The sequence below is a fragment of the Schistocerca gregaria genome, chromosome 7 (genome assembly GCF_023897955.1).
Source record: "Schistocerca gregaria isolate iqSchGreg1 chromosome 7, iqSchGreg1.2, whole genome shotgun sequence".
NCBI classification, from domain to species: domain Eukaryota; kingdom Metazoa; phylum Arthropoda; class Insecta; order Orthoptera; family Acrididae; genus Schistocerca; species Schistocerca gregaria.
The window spans coordinates 73,809,056-73,836,378 of NC_064926.1; the positions used below are offsets into that span (position 1 = coordinate 73,809,056).

The 27,323-nt window shown below is 39.8% G+C and overlaps 1 protein-coding gene across 3 annotated transcripts in view; it reads left to right on the forward strand.

The window, feature by feature from the left end:
• LOC126281773 (UHRF1-binding protein 1-like) overlaps window positions 1–27,323 on the forward strand; it is a 360,711-nt gene that overhangs the window by 51,119 nt on the left and 282,269 nt on the right. For all 3 annotated transcript variants that reach the window (XM_049980977.1, XM_049980978.1, XM_049980979.1), the window contains exons 5-6: window positions 1,273–1,429; window positions 6,263–6,330. In XM_049980977.1, coding sequence (XP_049836934.1) covers window positions 1,273–1,429; window positions 6,263–6,330 — 225 coding nt within the window. The remainder of the gene's footprint in view (window positions 1–1,272; window positions 1,430–6,262; window positions 6,331–27,323) is intronic.

Sequence of the window (27,323 nt, forward strand, 5' to 3'; positions counted from 1 at the left end):
TGCCAAACAAGTACACTCTCAGCCAAAAAAGCCTTCATCAAAACCAGACAAAACACACACACACACACACACACACACACACACACACACACACACACACACACACACACAAACAAACAGTCTCTGGCTGCCAAGGCCAGGTTGCGAGCATCAGTGCATGATGGGAGAAGCAATCTAGGTGGTGAGAGCAAGGAGGAGGGAGGAGATTGTTGCGGGAAGGGGGAAGGAGAGCAGGGTGTAGGGGTCGGTAAATTGTGACTTGTGGAAGCATACAGTGACAAGGTGGAGAGAGGATGGGGCAGCTAGGTGCAGTCAAGAAGTTAGATAGATGGCCGGTTTGGAGGACGTAGTGGGGAAGGGGGGGGGGGGGGGCAGCGGGAAGGACAGAAGCAAAGATTGATAGGTGGGTAAAGAATAATGTGTAATGAAGGTTGAGGCCAGGAGTGTTATGGGAACATAGGATATACTACAGGCAGGGTTCCCACCTGCGCAGTTCAGAAAAGCTAGTATAGGTAGGAAAGATCCAGATAGCACAGGCTGCGAAGCAGTCACTGAAATGTAGAACGCAGCAATGTGCTGGGTTCTGCATGGGCATTACAACCAACTAGCTCTGTGTCTGTATGAATGGCTACTGTCGAATTATGGCCAAGAAACAGCTGGACAACACAATAGCTGAGCATGCTGCTCAGCATGATGTTCTTTATTTCAGTGACTGCTTCACAGCCTGTGCCATTTTATCCTTCCTGCCAACATCTTTCCTGCATTGTTTGATTTTTGAGTTTTCCCTAGACCACTTAATGAAAATTCCATAGGTCAGCAATAGCATGTTATTCCTTTACCATCTTCATTATTGACTTTTCATTCTCTGAGTACAAGCAATCCATGTGCCAGTTCTCTGTCTCAATTTCTGAAGCAGGTTAATTTCTCAAAGTAGATTATTAATAAACAAATGCATTTTTGCTCCGTTTATACATTTGTTTAGTTATATCTTTTGCTTTTAGGATTCATGTTTTTATTGTATATTGGCAAGACAAATGCTAATGCTATGATACTGTGGTAATCTGTTCATGTATAATGTACAAAATAACACTAATTTTGTAAGTAAATTGTCAATCATTATATTAGAACTTCTCAAGCAGAGTTGAGAATGCCTCGGAGTAATGGAATCACAGAAGTTCTTGCGTGATGCACAACTGGATAAATTGTAACTCTTACTGCTGTGTTAATTCTATGTGAACCTAACATCAACCAGTTTGTTTGTTTGTTTTTTAGATGCTACCTGAGTATCAAGCACAAATATTACAACAGGAACATATCAAAGATTCTGGAAGCACTTTGTCCCGTCTCTTTAACCGCTATGACTTCATTGAAACTTCCTATCATTTTCTGCTTAAGCACATTGACTTACATCTTTGTGATGATCCAGGTGGTAAGTAATTCTGTCACTCAGCCTTTATAGATGATGAAAATGAGCAATAGTTTTATAATTTGTAAATACCGCATACCAATGTGCAATATTATGTGGTTACATTTCTGTGATGAGAGACACAAAAACGTGTTAACTTATTATAGCACGACTCACGAATGAGCAGGTGCATCAATGTGCCGCTTGGACTAGAAGCAGCTTAAAGACGAAGGTCAAAGATACTGTGCCTACACAAGCCTGCCGGGTTGCCACATCTTGCAAAGAAAATCAGTCTCATTACTTTATTGTCGCACCTCATAGAAACTGTTGCCAAAAATATCAAATAGGGCTATGAAAGCCTCTAATTCAGCAAATAAGGAAAGAAGAAAATAATAGTGCATACTAAGCTGCAACTTCTAGCAGAAAGAAAACAAATTGCAAGTAATCAGCCATCTTGAAGTTTTGAAGATCTGTTGTTTTCATTTACATACACTGAAGAGCGAAAGAAACTGGTACACTTGCTTAATACCTTGTAGGGCCCTTGAGAACACGCAGAGGTGCCACAAAATGATGTGTCATGGACTCAACTAATGTTTGAGGTAGTGCTGGAGTGAACTGAAACCATGAATCCTGCAGGGCTGTCCATAAATCCATAAGAGTACGATGGGGTGTAGATCTCTTCTGAACTGCACATTGCAAGGCATCCCAGATATGCTCAATAATGTTAACGTCTGGGGAGTTTGATGGCCAGTGGAAGTGATTAAAGTCAGAAGAGTGGTCCTAGAGTCACTTTGTAGCAATTGTGGACATGTGGGGTGTTGCATTGTCTTGCTGGAATTGCCCAAGTCCATCGGAATGCGCAATAGACATGAATGAATGCAGGAGATCAGACAGGGTGCTTAAGTACGTGCCATCTGTCAGTCATATCTAGACATATCGAGATCCATATCACTCCAACTGCACATATGCCCCACCATTACAGAGCCTCCACCAGATTGAAAAGTCCCCAGCTGACATGACGGCTCCATGGATTCATGAGGTTGTCTCCATACCCATACGCGCCCATCCGCTCGATAAAATTTGAGATGAGACTTGTCTGACTAGGCAACAGGTTTCCAGTCATTAACAATCCAATGTCGGTGTTGATGGCACAATTGCTTTGTGTCATGCAGTCATCAAGGGTACATAAGTGGGGCTTCAGCTCCAAAAGCCCATATTGATTATGTTTTGTTGAGTGTTTCACACGCTGAGACTTATTGATGGCCCAGCATTGAAATTTGCACCAATTTGCACAGGGGTTGCAGTTCTATCATGTCAAATGATTCTCATCAGTTCTCATTAATCCCATTTTTGCAGGATATTTTTCCAGCCACAGCAGTGTCGAAGATTTGATCTTTTACCAGATTCCTGATATTCACCGTACACTCATGAAATGGCCGTACAGGAAAATCCCCACTTCATCGCTACTTCGGAGGTGCCATGTCCCATCACTCATGTGCCAGCTATAACTCCATGTTCAAACTCACTTAATTCTTGAAAACCTGCCATTGTAGCAGCAGTAACTGATCTAACTACTGCGCCAGACACTTGTTGTCTTACATAGGTGGTGCGACCACAACATCATATTCTGCCTGTTTACATCTCTCTGTATTTGAATACGTATGGCTATACCTGTTTCTTTGGGACTTCAGTGTGTAAAGTTACGGTGTTTTGATAATTTTTACTTTTTGACTGCCATCCCAGATATAAAGCAAATAGCATAAACAAAAATATACATATTCCAGGCCACTGAAGATGCCTATCAAGTGCTTTTCATAATCTTCACATGTGTATTTGTGATGAGACACAATGTGTAGCATAGATTATTTATATAGAGCATAAGATCAAAATATGGTAATGTAGTCTTACCAAAACCAATTATCCATATAAATATTTTACTATTGATCTTGGCTTTTTGAAGTTTTTCTGCTGAATTTAATATGGTACTGCATACTGTCCACATTCTGGCACAATGTCAGGAATATATAACAAATGGTAGCAGGTAATGAGCACTAAAGAAAAAAACTGTTTATTCTTAAAGTCTCAAAATACGCCACTTAGACTTTGGTGGTGGTGGGGGGGGGGGGGGGTGTGGGGGGGGGGGGGGGATTTTTGTAGAAAACAGCTGCAGTACTTTTTTGTAGCATTTCTCAAGACAAAACTTTGTCTATTGTCTGCAGATAAAGACTGGATGTTGCAGTGCACTACTAAAAGCTCTGACTCATCCCCTGGGCAGCCTGTAGTAGGGTGGTAGACTGGTTTGTCCCTTTGTTAGGCACTCCCTGCTGCGAGGGTCACTGGCCGCTGCTTCCATGAAGTGACATAACAGAGGGGTGTCCGAGATTTTGCGCGACCTGTTTGTGACTCCGCGAGTACCAAAGGAAAGGCGATTGCAAGATATTTCCTAAGGTTGCTGGGGTATAGAAAATGGAGTAGTGGTATTTTGTGCAAGGAGAATATGACCAAAACAGTGATGGCTGTGTGTCACTGTGTATCCTCTGCCGTAAGAGCTGAAATGTAATTAGTGTATTTGAAACAGCTTATGATGGAAATAAGGAAAAGGGGAGTGATTTAAAAGGTCGATGCTACCAGCAGAGAGAAATAAGCTTAATAACTAGTAGATTATCATAGGAAGGTAGAATTAAATTGAAATTTATTAGAGTGAGACTGATAGTGATTATTGTAGGAAAACTACAATTGGATTGAAATTTACTAAAGTGATACCGATAGTGATTTTTATTATGAACAATTGAAACCAAAGAGATGGGTGATTAATGAACAAAAGGAGAGACTAATAATTGCAATGGTACTATTACAGAATGGAAGAGAATAAACTGAGCAAATAAAAATAGTATTAGCAGTAACTAAAATTAAGTAAATGTCAGAGCTACAGGTACAAAAAATAATACAAAGTTAATACAAACATTAAAAAAAATAGTAGAAGGTACAAATATGGGGATAATTAAAAAGTTAATACAATTATGAGACAGTATATCTGAGTATAGGGGATGTTACAATTTGCAAATGGTGTTAAGTTTACACTTTTGGCTCGAGTAGCTTTACTTAATACTATTCAGTTCTGTCATGTTTGTGACTGTCTTCTTTCCAGCTGTTGTCCTCATGATTACTCTGCCATTCTGAGCCCACACATTCAGAAGACTGAAATGGGATATGGAACTGTTTAAAATCTTTAGCCATTTGTGTGTCAAATCTTCCCTTATTGTAAGCTCTGTCTTGCTAACCTCACCTTCTGGGTAAAGATCTCTGCCCTTTTTCGGTATGAGATAAATTTAGCTATTGTCGGACGAGGTTTGGTAGCACCTGGTAGTTTTCGTCCCACCCAATGGCTCCTGTCAATGTCTACCTTAGTCACTTCAATGCCTAATTTTTCACGTGCAACCTGTATAAGCACTTTGTCTGTGCCTTCTTCCTTATTTTCTGTTACGCCAAACAGTCGCAGACTATTTTGCCTTTGGTACTGTTCTAGCTCACCTGTTGTGGCAGATAGTTTTACCTCCAACTGTCATGCATTTTTCTTATATTCAGACACAGACTTTTTTAATGCTGTAATTTCGGCAGTATTGGCCTCAACAGTTTCACCATTTTGGCCAATACTGCTGCCGTTACTGTATCTGATATAGTGCATGCTATCAGATTAAGATTGTCTTTATCACAAAGCGCAGCGTTTACCTCAGAGCGGACCATCTCATCTATACCGGGAGCCGTGGCCACACCTTCCAACAAGAGGAAGACTGCCGCACCTGCTGCTTCCCTGCTGCTGGATGCGCTGCTGTTCACTCTCCTGTTTACCATTTTCTCCAGCTTAGATATTGGTGGAGCACAGAAAAAATAGCACAACCACACAGAACACTGTTGTTTACACAATTTCCACTGGTAGTAGACAACACCATCTACGAGAGCACCTTCGAATTCAACTAAATGTCGCGAGATTGAACTTAACACAAGTTACACTGCAGCTGCCATCTTACAGGCCTTACATGGATGAAAGAAAGAAATTACTAGTTTTCTTGAAGCAGGTGTCCTATTGCCTAGAATAACAACACCGAAAATCTCTGCACCTGACTAAAGAAATACCAATTTTGATTCTATTCTAAAATAAATAAATTGCTGTCATTACCTTCAGACATTAAGTGTATCGGGCAGAAGAAAGGTTTAGTACTGCAGACAGACACATGTTAAAAGTAAAACTGACATTATCCCAACTTCAAAGACACCCCATTAGACAAAAACAGGACCATTTATTTACCTGCTATTGTGTTAGGATCAGTTGCTTCACTGCTAATATACAAACTAACATAGAAACGCACCAAATTTAAAACTTCTGGAACTTTAATCACCATTTAAGGGAAAAACATACACACGAGATAGAGGAAAGTTAAGGAAAACAGTGTAGGTAAAGGAGGAACAGCACCATAACATGCACAATCAAAAGATATCAAAGCAGCTAGTAAGTTAATGGAAGTAACATAAAATTAAAACAGCCAGGTTTTGAATTCCAGAATTTGGCTGATGAGCTTGTAGTACTGAGCATGAAAAGGAGAGCCAGCAATTAGGTAGCCACTATTGTTTGCTAGGCGAAACAAAAGACAAAGGTGTAAAAATATGATATAATAATGTTTATTTTATAATTATCTTTTATAGCACATTTTATCAGTTGGTAATATTATTACAAGAGTCATATACATGTAGTGAATGGCAGTTCTTACTATGTATTTTAAAGACAATCAGTATATGTTGTTAAAAAAGCATTTTTCTCATTTTTGTTTTTTATTTTATTTGTATATTTATATATTTTAGATGGGCGATCTGTGCATCCAGATCTCCAGGATGGTGGTGCGTTACAGATCAACCTCCAACAACTGCAGGTAACATTATATTGAACAGTTTTAATAATTAATTCGTTTTACAGAGCAGCAACAGAACATTGATCCAAAGCTACTTTTAAGCAAGTTCTCTTGCTCATATGGCAGCATTGAATAATGATGTGAAATTTTCATAAATGACAGTCTAAATATTATGTTTGTAGTATACAGTGTGTGCCTGCATTGTTCATTTTGTTCCCCTTACACAACACAGAATTGTTAGCAAATTGTGTTTCCTTTCATTCCCGTAATAAATCTTTTCCTTGTCCCTTCTGTTGATTACTAGAAAAATAATTACTATTTTTGAGAGAAGTGCTTTGTGTTGTTCTAATACCTGTTGAAATCATTTGAAGTTCTAGCTTTTAGAAACAGTGACCCATTCTGTATAGACAGATGCAGGAAAACTGCATATAAGAGAATAATAAGTAAGTCACAAACCTTAGTACACCTAGCTGGGAAAAAGTTTAAATGTTCGAGATTATAGTTGGTGAGAACTGGACCAGGCTCAAGCAATACAAACCACCACTTGCGGTGTCAAGCTGAGGGGGCCACCAGAGACACCACAATTGTACGATTTCTATTCAAGAAGTATTAAAGTAATTTGCAGCCTCTTTGTGTGTCAAGCTGAGAGGGACACCAGTATCACCCAAGTGCAAGGCTTGTATAGTGTGTGTATCAGTAGTAGTGAAGTGCGAGCTGACACAGGTGAAAGGATAAGGTGATAACATTGGGTGAGGGAGGCACCAAATGATGAGCCGTATATGTGAATAAATGATTTCTAACCGATCCTGCATCAAAGACTTCGAGGACAGTTAATGAGGATAAGGTTACAGGCATGTGAGGTTACAGGCATAAGACAATAGAGTTAAAACAAAAGGAATATCAAGGATACTGAGCCTTAGACTGTCTTTATATGTAATGGTGGTGGTAGCAGCAACAGTAGGAGTAGTAGTAGCATTTGTTGTTGTTGTTGTTGTTGTTGTTGTTGTTGTTGTTTCATTCAGCCCTTACAAGGATATTGGCTATCACACGGTATTACAATTTAAGAATAAAGAAGAAAACATAATTCATACATACAGACATTTATATACTTATGGGTTTAGTGTGACAAGGATGGAACAGGTAGTCAGCTATGGTGTAGAAAGTAATACTATTTACTACAGAGCTTTGGTACTTTTAACTGTCTTTTTAAATAAGTTAAAGAAGTTGTCATTTAACAGCCTCTTTAAATAAGTTGCTGTAGTACTTGTGATCTCCATAGAAACTTTGTTGTACAAGGTTATTCGTTGGTAGAAAACGCTGCTTTGAATAAATATTCTTTCAAAGTAATTTCCTGTTTATTATGCACTCAATAGAGGTGCTATCTACATTTAATGTAACCAAGTCATTTTCCCATTTTGAAATAGAAATTCATGACATTTGTTATTGTTGTGTTCAGCGTAACTTTATTCCGTATTGATCCATTGCAAACAGAGTGTTTAAAGTGCTTTCTCTGCAAGGAGTTCTCTTGTTTTCTCAGAGACTATAATATTGTTGACATCAGAAAAAAGATTTTTTTTTCTCCAAGTCTACCACTGTTGGGAAAGCCAGTGAGATGTATCTGCAACAATATTGGTTTTAAAATGCGAGCCTGAGGAATTCTTACATTAATATATTTTAGTTCTAATAAGTTTTTCACTCATACATAGATTTATTTGATGTTTGTGTTATCTGTACTCCTTGTACCCTATCTGTGATTGGAGCCAGTCATCGGCTGTTCCTCTTATTCCTAATGATTCTAGCTTATTTAATAGGGTCTTATGATCAGCATCACCAACATCCTTAGCAAGAGTTATGAGTGTGTCAAGAGCAATAAGTACCACTTTTCAGAATGAGATTTTCACTCTGCAGCGGAGTGTGCGCTGATATGAAACTTTCTGGCAGATTAAAACTGTGTGCCGGACCAAGACTCGAACTCGGGACTTTTGTCATTCGCGGGCAAGTGCTCTACCAATTGAGCTACCCAAGCATGACTCACACCCCGTCCTCGCAGCTTTACTTCTGCCAGTATCTCGTCTCCTACCTTCCAAACTTTACAGAAGCTCTCCTGCGGAACCCCTAAAGCTGTGAGGACAGGGCATGAGTGATGCTTGGGTAGCTCAGTTGGTAGAGCACTTGCCTGCGAAAGGCAAAGGTCCCGAGTTCGAGTCTCGGTCCGGCACACAGTTTTAATCTGCCAGGAAGTTTCATACCAGTGCACACTCCGCTGCAGAGTGAAAATCTCATTCTGGAAATATCCCCCAGGTTGTGGCTAAGCCATGTCTCTGCAATATCCTTTCTTTCAGGAGTGCTAGTTCTGCAGGGTTTGCAGGAGAGCTTCTGTAAAGTTTGGAAGGTAGGAGACAGGATACTGCCAGAAGTAAAGCTGCGAGGATGGGGTGTGAGTCGTGCTTGGGCAGCTCAGTTGGTAGAGCACTTGCCCGTGAAAGGCAAGGGTCCCAAGTTCGGGTCTCAGTCTGGCACACAGTTTTAATCTGCCAGGAAGTTTCATATCAGCGCACACTCCGCTGCAGAGTGAAAATCTCATTCTGGAAACATCCCCCACTGCAGAGTGAAAATCTCATTCTGGAAACATCCCCCAGGCTGTGGCTAAGCCATTTCTCCGCAATATCCTTTCTTTCAGGAGTGCTAGTTCTGCAGGGTTCGCAGGAGAGCTTCTGTGTTTATATCTGTATCTTCATACAGAATTATGTTAACATTAGTAGTTGAGATTTTGTTGTAAAAAGTGTCCACTCTGCCACTAAGTGATCGATACAGATTCAAAATGATTAATTTCTTACTGATGTCAAGCCCTGTTAAGTCAATAACTGACATTTTGAAGTGTTTGTCTTCACTTGTCATACTAAGGTCAGGTTTTGATTTAAACTTGTTTCTTATGCGATAGAAAAGCATACTCCTCCACCCTTTGAAGTAGCGCTACAGAAGAGTCTGTCATTTCATACAATGGTAATACTACGTGTTGGATTTCTTTGTCTTTAGACTTGAGCTCAGTGACATAAACTATTGAGCATTTGTAAGATTTGAGCTCAATTAAAGATGCTGTGTTTTATTTTCTTATTCATTGCATGTTTTGATGAGATGTTGTCAAGTCTGTGAAGTGTCCTGTATTACGTTTTCCAATGGTTTCTTTTTCTTTATGATACGTATTACGTGTGTCATTTTCTGTTTCATGAGTGCTTGTTGTGGAATTGTTTAAACTGACAGGGATACTCTTCCAGCAGGGGAACCTGTTATTTTGATTTATCTTGAAAAAAGACCTGTTTTTCCTACCTGTGACAACAGGTTTTGACCATTTACGGACTGAGATTCACCTCGTATATTTTCATGACTTGGCTGTACCAATCTTCCCTTCCCAAACTTGTTTTAAAAGTGGGTCGTTCCTAGTGAAATCCAAGCAATTGATAATCCTAAATGATACAGCAACATGCACAGGGTCAGGTTCCATCAGTGCCATCTCTAACATCACATTAGGCTACCTTACAGCTCCATTAAGGCATAACTTATCATGTCACTACAACAGTTCTACAAAGTTTATGTTGGTACCCACAAGTGAGGGAAGCTACCTTGTGCTAACCATCACCTAAATAATATGTCCCATCCCCATCCAAATAGTTTTCTGCGCCACCTACTATGACTACATAGCTCTCATTTAAAAAATCCGTACATAAAGACCCTAGGTGACTTGACTTACCCCTGCATTTTATCTGAATATTCTGATGGGTTGGTAAGCTTTCTTGTAAGTAAGGGCCTACATCTCACCCGCAGCATTTTCCCCCTTCTAACGTTTTATACACTGGTAGGCTTCCTGATTACAGCTGTAGTGTATTGCAGAATTCTTGCCACTAGTCCTACCTGAGACTCTTCTCCAGTTAATTTTGGCAGTGGTTGATACATGTTCTTAGTGTTTATACATATACATCTACATGGATACTTTGCAAATCACACTTAAGTGCCTGGCAGAGAGCTCATTGAACGTCCTTCGTAGTAATTCTCTATTATTCCACTCTTGAAGAGGGCGTGGAAAAAATGAACACCTATATCTTTTTGTGCAAGTTCTGATTTCCCTTATTTTATTATGATCATCATTTCTCCCTTTTTAGGTTCGTGTCAACAAAGTATTTTTGCATTCAGAGGAGAAAGTTGGTGATTGAAAATTATGTGAGAAGGTTCTGCTGCAATGAAAATCGCCTTTGCTTTAATGGTGTCCATCCCAAATCCTGACTCTCTCTCCCCTATTTCCCAATAATATGAAACATGCTGCTCCTCTTTGAACTTTTTCAATGTACTCCATTAATACTATCTAGTAAGGATCCTAGACTGCGCAGCAGTACACCAGAGGAGGACGGTCAAGTGTAGTGTAGGCAGCCTTTTTAGTAAATCTGTTACATTTTCTAAGTGTTTTGCCAATAAAACACAGTCTTTGGTTTGCCTTCCCCACAATATTTTCTGTGTTCTTTCCAATTTATATTGTTCATAATTGAATTCCTAGATATTTAGTTGAATTAATGGCCTTTAGATTAGACTGATTTATTGTGTAAAGTTTAACGGATTCCTCGCACTTTGCATTATTTAGCATCAGTTGCCAGTTTTTGCAACATTCATATATCTTTTCCAAATCATTTTTGAATTTGTTTCGATCTTCTAATGAGATTACGAGACAATAAATGACAACATCATCCACAAACAACCGAAGACAGCTTCTCACATTGCCTCCTAAATCATTTATATAGGAAAGGAACAGCTGAGGGCATATAACACTATCTTGCAGAATGCCAGAAACCACTTCTGTTTTATTCCAAGACTTTCTGTCAGTTACTACGAACTCCCCACTTACAGGAAATCACAAATCCAATCACATAATTGAGACAATATTCCATAAGTACGCAATTTCACTACAAGTTGCTTGTGTGATACAATGACCTTTTGGAAATCTAGAAATACAGAATCAATTTGAAATCCCTTGTCAATAGCACTCAACATTTCTTGTGTGTAAAGAGGTAGGTGTGTTTCACAAGAACAATATTTTCTAAATTCGTGTTGACTGTGTGTCAATAGACCATTCTCTTCACGGTAATTCGTAATGTTCAAACACAATATATGTTACAAAATCCTACTGCGTATCGACGTTAATGATATAGGCTTGTAATTAGTGGATTACACCTACTACCTTTTTTGAATGTTGGTGTGACCTGTGCAACTTTCCAGTTTTTGGATATGGATATAATGCAATTATCAGATTGCATTCTCTTTCTACCGACCTGTTAACCAGCTGCCAGTTCCTAACCCCTTCTTCCGCTTTGTCTCCCTTAGTCCGGTCAGTTTCTTCAGTACTTCTTCCAACTGTGCCTGAAGGACACAGATTTTCCTTCTGTGCTCCTCATTTAATATTTTTCTCCTGCATACTCTGCAGTTAAAAGAGTATCTCTTCAGTTCTCAGTCTAAAATATTTCCTGTGTGATTACAAGCCCACTACCCGTGACAACACCCACATTTCTTTTCAGGATCAAGTGATTTAGAAATAAGAATTAAATTTAACTTGAAAGTATGTATTAAATTTTTCAAGGACATGAGTTTGGCTGTATGTAAACAAAAACTTTTCAAGTTATAACCATTTAGAGATCTAACCAGTCTTAGTAATGCAAATTCTCTCAAAAGGAAGCACTCTAGACCGCATTTATACAACTTGTATCTAACATAAAATGTGTCCAGAAATACGCATCCTGACAACAAATGTGAAGCACTCGGAAGGGAAGGAGGAAACAGAAAGATATTACGTTATTTCAGCGATTAAAAAAGTGAACCAAATTTGCACAAAACTTTGAAGTATGAGCCCCCTTACGAGTATGACATTGCACCCTCTCCAGTCTGAATGCATGCACAGATTCAGTTGGGAAGGGTGTCGTAAAGCCACTGTGTCATCTCCTGATGCATACTGGCCCACATCTGTTGTAATTGGTCCTTGATATTCTGGATACTGGTAGTTAGATAGAGTTGACATCTGAGGTAGTCCCACCCATGTTCTAATGGGAGCAGATCGAGCGTCTTGCTGGTCATGGCAGTATCTCAACTTAATGCAGACAGTTCACAGAGACACATGCCATGTGTGGATGAGCATTGTTCAGTTGTAGCCTGTGGCCTGAAGCAGAGGCGGATACAGAAAAACCTCAAGGAGAGGTGCTAAAACCCAACTGCAACCAGTCACTTTTTTGAAGTTATTTATTATTCCATGAATCAGTTTTTGAATCTTTTCAAGTTCATCAGATGGTTTTCTGCAAGTTACATATCTATTTATAGCTTAGTGCTAGACAAAAAATGTCTATAATACAATTTTGGTCTCTTTCTGTTCTATTGGAAGTTCAAATAATGCGAGTTGATTTTAAGAAGTAGTACAGTAAAAATGATAAATATTAAATTTGCTATGAGAATAGGTGCTACAACAAATATTCAAGTGACACAAAATTTAAATTAAACATTGTTTGCTCTTAAAAGTAACTTCTTGTCGATGGTCTGTATTTGTATCACTCGAATTACATCTTGAAATTTAAGCACAGTTTGGTGTCTGACTTCTGTGTCGTTATCCAGATTCCCTCTGTGGTTTCTTGTCATAGTGGGTTTAGCCACTGAAGTCTTCTCTGAAGCCCTGGCACAATGTGCGTGGCCTGAATGAGAAGCATTGGCTGAGGATGTCACACCTTCTGTGAACTTATGACTCTGTGCAAAGACTTTTTGCTATGACAAACATCACCATGTTGGACCTTTGTTCTGTGGTGAAATGTAATAGGTCGCACATAATTGCTGTATAGTAATAGAATAACATGTCAGTGTTTGTGTCTGGTGCAAACTCCTGGGAGAAGGGCCAGCCATCTTTCAACACTTTGAGGACCAAGTTTTTGTGCACTCACCTGTGTCTCTGGACTGAGTTACTTTGGGATTGATTAATTACATAGGTTTTTGAAATAAAACAAGTTGTTGGCGTGTTTACTTTCTCATAAACTTTTTGTATTGTATTTAGTTTCTTGATCAGTATTACAAGGAAGTCTAAAATTTACTCAGATTTTTTTTTTCAGGGAGTGGTGCTCCTGACAGAATGGAATTAAACATAAACAGATGTTGCACTCTAACATATAAACAAGTGTCTTTTCTTTTTGTGTCTCTTCGTGTTGTTTGACTGCATACGTGGCATGATCCTTGGGTCTTAGACCATTGTGCCACAGTCTGTGGTACTGGGGAAGGAAAGTGCCTCTGTATATTGAGCAAGCAGTAAAGGAAACAAAAGAAAAGTTCGGAGTAGGTATTAAAATGCATGGAGAAGAAATAAAAACTTTGAGGTTCGCCGATGACATTGTAATTCTGTCAGAGACAGCAAAGGACTTGGAAGAGCAGTTGTACGGAATGGACAGTGTTTTGAAAGGAGGGTATAAGGTGAACTTCAACAAAAGCAAAACAAGGATAATGGAAAGTAGTCGAATTAAGTCGGGTGATGCTGAGGGAATTACATTAGGAAATGAGACACTTAAAGTAGTAAAGGAGTTTTGCTATTTGGGGAGCAAAATAACTGATGATGCTCGAAGCAGAGAAGACATAAAATGTAGACTGGCAATGGCAAGGAAAGCGTTTCTAAAGAAGAGAAATTTGTTAACATTGAGTATAGATTTAAGTGTCAGGAAGTCATTTCTGAAAGTATTTCTATGGAGTGTAGCCATGTATGGAAGTGAATCATGGACGATAAATAGTTTAGACAATAAGAGAATAGAAGCTTTTGAAATGTGGTGCTGCAGAAGAATGCTGAAGATTAGATGGATAGATCATATAGCTAATGAGGAGGTATTGAATAGGATTGGGGAGATGACAAGTTTGTGGCACAACTTGAGTAGAAGAAGGGATCGGTTGGTAGGACATGTTCTGAGGCATCAAGGGATCACCAATTTAGTATTGGAGGGCAGCGTGGAGGGTAAAAACCGTAGAGGGATACCAAGAGATGAATACACTAAGGAGATTCAGAAGGATGTAGGCTGCAGTAGGTACTGGGAGATGAAGAAGCTTGCACAGGATAGAGTACCTTGGAGAGCTGCATCAAACCAGTCTCAGGACTGAAGACCACAACAACAACAACAACAACACTGTTACCCAAGGATTTCTACTAGCCCTCGTCTTTTTACCGATTTGATCCTCTGCTGCCTTCACTATTTCATCTCTCAAAGCTATCCATTTTTCTTTTACTGTGTTTCTTTCCCCGATTCCTGTCAATCGTTCCCTAATGCTCTCTGTGAAACTCTCTACAACCTCTAGTTCTTTCAGTTTATGCAGGTCGTATCTCCTTAACTTACCACCTTTTTGCATTTTCTTCAGTTTTAATCTACAGTTCATAATCAACAGATTGTGGTCAGAGTCCACATCTGCCCTTGGAAATGTCTAACAATTTGAAGTGTGTCTTCTAAATTTCTGTCTTACTGTTATATAATCTATCTGAAACCTTCCCGTACCTCCAGACCTCTTCCATGTATACAACCTTCTTTTGTGGTTCTTGAACAAAGTGTTAGCTACTATTAAGTTATGCTCTGTGCAAAATTCGACCAGACAGCTTCCTCTTTCATTTCTTACCTCCATTCCATATCCCCCTACTACTATTCCTTCTCTTCCTATTCCTACTATCGAATTCCAGTCCCTCATTACTATTAAGTTTTTGTCTCCCATCACTATCTGAATAATTTCTTTTATTGCATCATACATTTCTTCAGTTTCTTCATCATCTGAAGAGGTAGTTGTCATATAAGCTTGTACTACTGTGGTAGGAGTGGGGTTTGTGTCTACCTTGCCTACAATATGTGTTCACTATGCTGTTCATAGTAACTTACCTGTGCTCCTATTTTTTTATTCTTTGTTAAACCTACTCCTGCATTACCCCTATTTGATTTTGTATTTATAATCCTGTATTCACCTGACCAGAAGGCTTGTTCCTCCTGCCATCAAATTTCACTAATTCCCTCTATATCTAACTTTAATCTATCCATTTCCCTTTTTCAATTTTCTAACGTACCTGCCCAATTAAGGGATCTGACATTCTACGCTCCAATCTGTAGAACGCCAATTTTCTTTCTCCTGATAATGATGTCCTTTTGTGTAGTCCCTGTGCGGAGATCCGAATGGGGGACTATTTTACCTCCGGAATATTTTACCCAAGAGGACGCCATCATCATTTAACCATACAGTAAAGCTGCATGCCCTCGTGAAAAATTACAGCTGTAGTTTCCCCTTGCTTTCAGCCATTTTTTAATGTTACCGCTACTTAAAAAGCGGCATTAATGTTTGTACACAGTATCCATACATGTATGAGATTTTTTATTGCAAAACTGTTCAAATATAAAGAGAGTTTGTACTATAAAAGAATTTAGTGCTATTAGCTCTTGTGTTTTACTAAATTGTCATGTTTTAAGCAGACTGTAGATTGTCATTGTGACTAGTTCATAATTTCTCGTGTATCCATTGCGCTAATGCCACGTTAGGCAAATGTCCAGGACTGTTCAAGCCACACTGATACTGTATCAAAGGCTTTAGATTATCAGGAAATCTTGATCCTGTGTGAACACGAGTATCATTTGCCAAACCACTTTCCTTCCGAAATCTTCAAAATAAATCTGCACATGACTTGAATAGCCAAAGCTTCATCTGTGAATGAAAGACGACCCATATATACTCTATTAAACAACATAAAATTTTTAACCTCATCATTAGTACTTTAATCTGTGAATGTAAGATGACACTGTATTTTTTGAATGACGAATTTGGGGAAAACCCTCATCTTACAATCGGGTAAATATGGTAGACTTTTCCACATGTACTTATATGATGTACTCCCAACATTACAAGGGGGTCCCTTTTCTTGTTTGCCAATCTGAGGCACTCTTTGATCTTCTTTGTCAGTTTATAAATCACCTTTGTGCCATGTTTGCACAATGTACAACTGATTCAGTGCAACAGCCTGAGAGGTATGGCAGATAGGCTGTACCCAACATTTATTTTTACAGTGTGTCACTTAGCCAAATGTTTGATTCTGTGACACTTCTTATGTCATACATTAGTCATCTGAAAATACCATTGCTTTCATCTTCACCTCTAGTTTTTGCTGCCACGTTAGTCACTATCTCATCCAAGACCACAATAAAGAGAAGAGATGACAATGAACTGTCCTGTTTCAAACCATTTGTTTGTTGAAACCAATCTGTCCTTTCATTTCCCAGTTTCACACAACTCAGAGGCCCACAGTACATCTCTTCCACCATGCTTGTTATCTGTTTTTCCACTCCCTTCTTTTCAAGTGCTTCCCAGATGTTTCTTCTACAGATACTATCAAATGCCTTTTCTGTATTGAGAAAAGTTACCATAAGGTCTTCCCCAAATTTATAGTGGTGCTCATAGAGCTGCCACATTGCAAATATGAGGTCAACCAGGGGTCTACCAGGTCTCAAGCCATGCAGTTCCTCTCTCAATTTGTTCTCAACCTTTGTTCAGATTTTGCTCTCCAGGATCCTTTCATATACCTTGGCACAGTGTGATTCCCCTGTTAGTTCCCACAATCCTTTCTCTCCTCAGCCATTGTCATATTTGCCTCTTTTTTTTCTTTTACTAATACTTCTCTCTTGCTAATCCTGTCCTTCCTCAGAATCACAGTCTGAAGGCATTGTTCTTCCTACGCAGTACCTTCGTAATTCTTTCATTCCACTACGGTGTTTCCTTTCACTATTTTGGGCCATGTGGCCTTCCACATAGAGCTACTGCAGCTTCTACCATAGCACTTTTAAATTGTCCCCATTCCTCTTCTTCTGTTTTTGGTTCAGCCTTTGGTAACCTCTCCCTTATAATCTACTGCTATTCTTGCGTGACTTCCTTTTCCATCAGTTTCCATACTCTAATTTACCTTTCCTGGTTCTCTGTCTTCTTCCATTCCTTCATGATCCTCGTGATTCTATTCACCCTCTCAGCATCTCCCAAAACACTTACATCACTAAAATGTAACATTCGAAGAACTATCAGAAATATGTCCCTAGGCATTACTCTCAAAAAGAAAGGTGTTTCAGTCAATGAGGCTGTAGACCAATAATACTTGATTCTATTCTTTTTCATGTGAGTCATCACCGTGCAGACGGTTAAAAACAGATACATCTCATCTGCACCTTAGTTTGTCCACCGTATTCCCCAGGGATATCCATATATAATTCATTCACTACTTTGTAAAAGCTGTTAGTTTCATTGGCAATGTATCCCAAGAATTGCCTGTCAAATATGAGATCTAAACCTTCACTTTCACAAGGTTCCTCACTTCATTTACAATGAGGATCCACTCCAAAACTACCAGTGTAAAATCTTAATTCTGAGGTGTAAACACACCATCTATCAGTATGCACTATTTACAACCTTTTGCTTCTTACTCACCTGTGAAGAGCACTCCCCCCCCCCCCCCCCAACCCACCCCCCTGCAGTTCATGAAAATGTCAGTGTCAGTTCATGAATAATTCCAACATTACTCAATGAACCTTCACTTTCTCATTGTAACTGTAACATCTCATAGTCTTTGTGGTCTTCAAAATCACTACCAGATTCCACAGCTGAATTTATATTTAGCAGTATTTATCTAATTTCATCATCACTCAAGCCTTTCAAATGTGCCTTTCTCACCAAACACCAATGCAAAAGCGCAAGTATCGAATTTAGTTGCTGTAGATCGAATGGAAGCAAGGTCTCCTGAAAATGCACAGAGTGCCAGCTGTTCCCAACATATGGGAGCACCATTCATTTACAGAAGGGAGAAATTGTACTGATACGGGTGCAGATACACACAAGAGAAAAGTGAAAACATACATGTATGATCTTAGGCTGGTGTGACAGTATGGCCGCCACCATACTGGTCCAGTTTCAAGGGTTAAATATGTGGGACACTGTTATTATTATGCTCATCGTCTTACGTGGTGCTTGCCAAATTTTTTACTTTTTTCTTGTACATTTGTAATTGTCATTTGACTTACCTTCAAAGAAATGCATTTGTTGGAACAATCCTGCATTAACTTATCATAATACAGCTGCAGCAGCACAGTCCTCCAAAGGCCACTGTAAGACAAAGCTTATTTATCTTTTACATTGAGAACTGAAAACTTATTCGTACTAAACACATTCTACTATTTATGGTATACACAAAATAATTAAATATTATGGCATCAGTTGTGAATAATTTCATACATATTCAAGAAATAAACCAATATGGGATGATCATCCTTCTTTTGTACGTAATTGAAAACATAGGATAAAGTCATGCTTACTCTACCTACCCCTGCATCCCCACCAGGAAATTACATTAATCTGTTCTCATAAAAAAAGTAAAAGGCACACTGTAATTTGATCTCTGATGCACAGACTTAAAAGTTGTTCACATACAGTGATCGTTAAGTATCTACATGCTCATTTCCCTCCAATATTGCTTATAATTAATGCTGTACTATCACTCTACAATTTAATCTGTATCCCAAAGAAAAATCAGTGTGTGACGTTCCAAGATACGTTCTGTACTGTGAGTTAGTTCTAGCATCATACAGAGTTCAGTTTTCATCAATGTATTTCAGCAAGACTTACCTTAATTAATAATAGTTTTATGCCCAACAGAGCTTCACATTACTCCGTAGTAATCAGAGGCTTTATGGCTTTATGCCTGACCACAATGTCCATAGCATTTACATGTAAAATTCCACAGCCCGGCAGCTGCCCTACTTTCATTAAGGCATGATTCTTCAGATTCATGCAATAACAAAAAATCTATAACTTCTGCCACATTATACTTTTGTGTCATTGGTTGACGAACACTGCTAACTGTAGTGTGTGTGTGCTCCTGAGCATCACACCACTATCCCCAGCTACACAGTTACTTGTAGTGTCTGTGGATCAGTTTCCATGATCACATAACACGATCCATATGGACCTTAGTTACTCTCAGTAGTCTTTCATAACTGCCAGTACTATAGAGTCATGCAAGTAAGAAAGCAGCAGCATGGCTTTGCTTTGTTTTTGTGATATATTCAGTCCAAAGATTGGTTTGAAACGCCTCTCCGTGCTAGTCTAACCTTTGCAAACCTCTGCATAAGTAGAGGAATGCTGCGTGATGAGGTGTGGCACTGCATTTGGCACACTTAAGCCAATATCCTGGGCTGATGCGCAGAGCAATCAGAAGTATAGTGGGGAAGTGGGTAGTCTCCATGTGACCTGTGTTTACATTGGCGATTTTGTTTATACTCTTCGTTTACTGCTCTCATGTCAAATGAAAATAAAATGGATTTTTGTGGCCGGGAGGTATCAGGTGAAGTAAAATACATTCACATAATTAGGGAAGGCTAAAATATGTTATTGGTTTCATATTTTATTGTATTTCCACCTTTGTAGCAGTCAAGCATTAATTGACTTGCAGAACAATTAAGTTATTTTTGTCAGTTTGCTAACTAAATTTGGCTTTTATTAATCTTTTCTGCTGAACCTGTTAATGTATTTGAAACGAAGTGTTTAATTCCACACTAGTGGCTAGTTTCTGTTCGCTGCATTTCAAGTGAATGTTTCCATCTTCTAGCAAGAGTGGCATTATGTCATAACAAAGAACTAAACATCAGATAATATAGTACTGGTACTCCAAGAAAATTTTCCCACACTGAAAAGCTTAATATCAGGTCGAGGCCTACTTCATTGGGAATCTGGACATAAGAATGTGCACTTTAAGTATGCACTTTAAATGTGCACATTTTAGTATGGTTCACAAAATTCTGTTGCTCTTGGAGCATCCTCTGATGTCTTGTTTCTTTTATGACATAATGTAATGTCTTTTAATGTTTTTACATGTACAAAAATATGGGCTTCCTTACGTCATCGTAGCCGTACAAGCATAGTGGGGCCTGTCATCTGGTGCTGTCTTGTCAACTGCTGAAACAACCTATTTCTAACAGGTCGCAGGAAAATACTATGAATGGTTGTTTGAAAAGTGTTACTTTTAAAGTAAATTTCCTTTTTCACATGTTGAACTATGTGTGAGAATGTATGTTGAATTCCCTGAATCACTGAGCATTTGACTCTCATTAAAAACCAATTCTTTGATGGCGAGCCATTTAGAAGACTTTAGAGCCCAGAAGATCAGACACTTATGTCATTATTAAAAATTTTACTGGCACATTTGTGTGATATATCATAAAGTGAAACAAGTGCAAAAAATGTGAGACCTTAACATTTTCCGGTGAATTGAATGTTCAAATAACTTATGGGTTTGCTGCCGAGTGACGTCGTCAACCACCGCCGATATTTCGACAACAGCACACCTTGCCATTCTCAAGGCACAAATGCAAGGAGGAACCAGTGTGCAAGGGAATTTAATACCTCGGTGCACAGAGGAGAAACAAGGAAGATACCACATACAGAACAAGTGTCAATCCAAATAAAGATAACCAACATCAGAAATATCGATAGTGACTATTAATCAACAGGTGAGGTAGCACTAATTCCGTCTGAGCCGGATTCCAAGTGGCATTTAAACAAAATCCACCATCTCTGTTTATAAGGTTGCTTGATAGTTTGACTTCAACAGCTTGCTTAATAACACTATCGCAATAGCTGGATATGCAAGCCAGATCTCCGTGTTGTTGTATTTCATAGGATGACCGATGACAAGGCAGTGTTCTGCAATAGTGGATTTGCTCGGCTGTTGTAAGCGTGTGTGATGCTTATGTTCAATACACCAGTCTTCCACAGTCCTGATTGTCTGACCAATACACAACATGCCACAGCTGCAAGGAATGCGATAGACACCAGCCTTACACAAACCGAGATCATCTTTTATGGACGCCAACAGGGCCTTAATCTTAGAAGGTGGTCAAAAAACACATTTCACATCATATTTCGGCAAAATATGGTCAATCCTGTTGGAAATGCTTCCTGCGTAAGGCAAAAAGGCCGTAGACTTAGATGCCACTTTGTTGCTAACATCACTCACCTGGTGCACAAAAGGCTGATAGCGCAATGCAAGTTTGATCTGCCTCTCACTATAACCATTATGGCGAAAGGTGACTTCAAGATGTGATAGTTCAGCTTCCAAACTTTCAGGGTCTCAGATAATGTGGGCCCTGTGAACCAAGGTATGGAGTACTCCTTCGCGCTGAGCTGGATGGTGACAACTGTCAGCTCGCAGATACAAGTCAGTGTGAGTAGGCTTCCTACAAACAGAATGTCCCAACGCACCATCAGTCTACCTTCTGATCAACACATCAGGGAAGGGAAGGCGTCCATTCTTTTCCACCTCCATAGTGAACTGAATATTCGGGTGGATTGAATTCAGGTGTTCCAAAAACTGGTTTAAATTCTCACTACTATGAGGCCAAAGAACAAAAGTATCATCTACGTACCTGAAAAAAACACGCAGGTTTCGAGGTCGCTGACTCCAATGCATGTTCCTCGGAGCCCTCTATAAACAAATTGGCCACAAAGGTGACAACGGGCTTCCCATTGGAACTCCATCAGTCTGTTCGTAGTACTGACATGGAACTTGTGCCCAATTCTGTATTATCACTTTTGCTTTGCCTATTTTGCTACATCATTATTTTCTGCTGAACAACAAGATGAAAAAATAGTACATTACGTAAAAAAATTTGTCATAATATAAATTAAATTTAAAAAATTGATTATTTGCAATCATTGGTTTCTCTACAAAACACGGCAAATGCATTGACAGTAGTTGTTTTCGTTCACTATTCCACGTTCAACTGTCTGTTATAATCCCTTTCCTTATAGCTAATTCACTATATTTCTATCTTTAGAAATCCATCCGTTAGGCCATCGTGAAGAAGGGAGACATGAGAGAGAAAATGTTGACATAATCCTGATTGGTGCTGCCAGCACATGTCACATTTAGCTTCTCCACACAATTATGATACAACTACTGCTAAGTTGCAGTGGTAATTGAAAAACAAGACAGTCAACAACCCAAAGTGTTCCAGACTGAGCCAACATGTGATGAAGGAGACCAACCACCACCTTTTTTGTTCCACTTATAACTCACTCTCATCTTTTTGCATCTATTTCCCATGTACTGTATTCAGCAACAGTACCAATCTTCACCCTTTTAAATTCAAACACTGAGTCTTGAAAAATAACCTGCATCATAATCGAGGAAACAACATCCATTTCCAGCTAGTGAATTCTTATTGGCTGGCAACTCGTTCAGCCACCCAATAGCCAGGACAGCAACCACACCACACCACATTAACACACATATAATGAGCTCACCTGGATGTGTGGAGAGGAAGACTTACCCTTCAGTGATGGGAGTGCAGTTAGGGGTGACACTATTTTGTAAAGTGTTGAAAATATACTTTTCGTGCAGATAACGTACTATGACAGAGATGTCACACGGAAATAGAACAAGGGTTTGGTGATAGCACATTTTAAAGACTTTTTGTGTTCAAATCTGACATGATACAATTGTAAAAACTACCTACATTACTTAAGCATATGCTTTGCACTACACATTATAGATCATAAAGACTGGAAGCAGTGATAGAGGGCATGAAGTGAAACAGTAGCACTTGAGGTTTCTTTTCAAATTTACATTTGACACCGTGTACAGAAATTCACCGAGCTGACTCCTAAAAAGCTTGTAACGTCAGTTGGGAAAGTAAACTCATGTTTTCATGGCTCTGTTTCTCTCATCAAGCCTCAAGTAACATTTTAACACCAGTGAGCACATGAAATGGGGCTCACAAGAGAGGCATTAAACAATAACAGCAATGGTGACAAAGTATTTCATTAAGCAGATTTCCACATTTATGCTTATGGTTTAACCTCATAGCTGCTGTGATGTTTTTGGTTTAATTCAACATGTTTAACAATTTTTGTTTCTTTTTTTTTCTGGGTGTGTACAAAGGATGAGCTCTCAAAAATGCATTTTGAACGTATAATTTGTAGTCGTTGCATGTCAGAAAACGGTTAGATTACCTGGTATCCAGATACCAATTTCAATTTTTTGATGAGTTTTTACTTGCTGCTACACATCTGTGACTTTTAAGAACTGATTAAATTCGTTGCCACAAATTAGTGGATAAACATTGTACTCTACATTTAATTTCCTTCATTTAGACAAATTTTTATACAAAGTATTGAAAACAGTTGTGATTTTTAATCATATATGGTCAATTCACGTATTTTTGCTGATATTTTGGGGGTGTCAACATTTTCCTCAGATTTGCATTTTTTAAGTCTGTAACCACAATAAAGTATAATAGGGGTTTCACTGTATTGTGCTGTGTACTTCAACAAAAGTCAATTATGTGTTCCATAGTTTTTCTGTCCATAACAAATACTCAAAACCAAATGTTAGATGGTAACTGTTCTGTGTTGTTGAAAAAATAATTATGGGAAGTTAATTGTATTCTTTGACTTCACTAATTTTTGCCCAAATTCATAACCCTCTATCTTTCACTTGATTTTGATACCATAGTGTCACAACCTCAAAAGTCCCACATCAAACAGAAAAAAAAACAAAAAATGTGGAAATATTGAAATAAAATTAATGTAAATACACTCCTGGAAATGGAAAAAAGAACACATTGACACCGGTGTGTCAGACCCACCATATTTGCTCCGGACACTGCGAGAGGACTGTACAAGCAATGATCACACGCACGGCACAGCGGACACACAAGGAACCGCGGTGTTGGCCGTCGAATGGCGCTAGCTGCGCAGCATTTGTGCACCGCCGCCGTCAGTGTCAGCCAGTTTGCCGTGGCATACGGAGCTCCATCGTAGTCTTTAACACTGGTAGCATGCCGCGACAGCGCGGACGTGAACCGTATGTGCAGTTTACGGACTTTGAGCGAGGGCGTATAGTGGGCATGTGGGAGGCCGGGTGGACGTACCGCCGAATTGCTCAACACGTGGGGCGTGAGGTCTCCACAGTACATCGATGTTGTCGCCAGTGGTCGGCGGAAGGTGAACGTGCCCGTTGACCTGGGACCGGACCGCAGTGACGCACGGATGCACGCAAAGACCGTAGGATCCTACGCAGTGCCGTAGGGGACCGCACCGCTACTTCTCAGCAAATTAGGGACACTGTTGCTCCTGGTGTATCGGCGAGGACCATTCGCAACCGTCTCCATGAAGCTGGGCTACGGTCCCGCACACCGTTAGGCCGTCTTCCGCTCATGCCCCAACATCGTGCAGCCCGCCTCCAGTGGTGTCGCGACAGGCGTGAATGGAGGGACGAATGGAGACGTGTCGTCTTCAGCGATGAGAGTCGTTTCTGCCTTGGTGCCTATGATGGTCGTATGCGTGTTTGGCGCCGTGCAGGTGAGCGCCACAATCAGGACTGCATACGACCGAGGCACACAGGGCCAACACCCGGCATCATGGTGTGGGGAGCGATCTCCTACACTGGCCGTATACCTCTGGTGATCGTCGAGGGGACACTGAATAGTGCACGGTACGTCCAAACCGTCATCGAACCCATCGTTCTACCATTCCTAGACCGGCAAGGGAACTTGCTGTTCCAACAGGACATTACACGTCCGCATGTATCCCGTGCCACCCAACGTGCTCTAGAAGGTGTAAGTCAACTACCCTGGCCAGCAAGATCTCCGGATCTCTCCCCCATTGAGCATGTTTGGGACTGGATGAAGCGTCGTCTCACGAGGTCTGCACGTCCAGCACGAACGCTGGTCCAACTGAGGAGCCAGGTGGAAATGGCATGGCAAGCCGTTCCACAGGACTACATCCAGCATCTCTACGATCGTCTCCATGGGAGAATAGCAGCCTGCATTGTTGCGAAAGGTGGATATACACTGTACTAGTGCCGACATTGTGCATGCTCTGTTGCCTGTGTCTATGTGCCTGTGGTTCTGTCAGTGTGATCATGTGATGTATCTGACCCCAGGAATGTGGCAATAAAGTTTCCCCTTCCTGGGACAATGAACTCATGGTGTTCTTATTTCAATTTCCAGGAGTGTATATTGAAATATAAAATTTTAAACATTTACATTAAAAATAAAATTATAAACATTTACCTGATGTTTCTGAGGTAGGAAACAAATCAGTATTATCATCAGTGTTTGTAACAGTAGAGCATTACACAATCAGTCTTCCTTTTAATTCCATTCAGTACCTGGCATGCCTCATTTTCTACCTGATTTTTTTGCAACTCGTTCCTGGCATACACATTTAACAGAAATAATTCTCCGACTGAGGGAATACACTACACACTGTCCAGGCTGTACCAAGCTACCAACAACAAGTGTTCTAACATTCAAATGACTATATCAATCAAAACTGTATACAGACAGTATCAAAGAATCATCAGTATTGTATAGTAATGGACAGAAGTGTAAGGAGATTATTACTTATCATATGGATATACATATATAATTCACAACATTATTTACACTACGAAGTACAAAAGGGATATGCGAGAGCTCTGGTCTCAGTCAACTTTGCAGAGTGCTGTCAAGAGAGTCTACCTATTCCAATGTCCTTGGAGAGGCATTGATGATATCCTTCCAGCCTCCACAGAAACTTCTCTCAGGACATTATTCGACATTGCGGTCAATGGTCTTCTCTGAAGCTTCAGCGTCACACAGTGGGGAGTCTGAGAGTCTCTATTTGTACATTAAGGACTTAGTTCTGTGTCCACATCCTGTACAGTTGACTCCAGTTTCTCCTAGACAGCTGCCAGCCTGATAGATGTGTGTGTGTGTGTGTGTGTGTGTGTGTAGCCTTCGAGGCCATGACACAATACACTGCCTGAATAGGTCAGGCATGCACTACATGCAGGATGTGGCTACTAGGGTAGTGGAGTACATGTGGAGTGCACATGTGGGTTTTTTAGGTTAGAGAATTCCCTCCCTAGGCCAGACAAGAGACGCGACAAGGTGGTAGTAGGCAAAATGCAACAGGGAGTAACAATATTAATGTGGTAATAGTAAACTGCAGGAGCGTCTATAGAAAGGTCCCAGAACTGCTCTCATTAATAAACGGTCACAATGCCCACATATACTAGGGACAGAAAGTTGGCTGAAACGAGATGTAAACAGTAATGAAATTCTAAACTCCACAGTGTATACCACAGAAACAGGCTGGATAGTGAAGGGGGAGGCATGTTTAAAGTGATAAAAAGTGAAATAGTATTGAAGGAAATTTACGTAGTTCCGAATTGTGAAATATATTGTGTGAAGGTCACAGTTAAAGCAGGCTCAGACTTGGTAATTGGATGTCTCTATAGGCCCCCGGGCTCAGCAGCTGTTGTGGCAGAGCACCTGAATGAAAATTTGGAAAATATTTCAAGTAGATTTTCTGACCATGTTATAGTTCTGGGTGGAGATTTGAATTTGCCGGATATAGACTGGGAGACTCAAACGTTCCTAACGGGTGGCAGGGACAAAGAATCCAGTGAAATTTTTTTAAGTGCATTATCTGAAAACTACCTTGAGCAGTTAAACAGAGAACCGACTCGTGGAGATAACATATTAGACCTTCTGGTGACAAATAGACCCGAACTATTTGAAAAAGTTAATGCAGGAAAGGTAATCAGCGATCATAATGCGGTTACTGCATCGATGATTTCAGCTGTATATAGAAATATTAAAAAAAGGTAGGAAGATTTTTCTGTTTAGCAAAAGTGACAAAAAGCAGACTTCAGAGTACTTGATGGCTCAACACAAAAGTTTTGTCTCAAGTACAGATAGTGTTGAGGATCAGTGGACGAAGTTCAAAACCATCGTACAATATGCATTAGATGAGTATGTGCCAAGCAAGATTGTAAGAGAAGGAAAAGAGCCACCTTGGTACAATAACCCAGTTAGAAAACTGCTGTGGAAGCAAAGGGAACTTTACAGCAAACATAAACATAGCCAAAGCCTTGCAGCCAAACAAAAATTATGCGAAGTGAAATGTAGTGT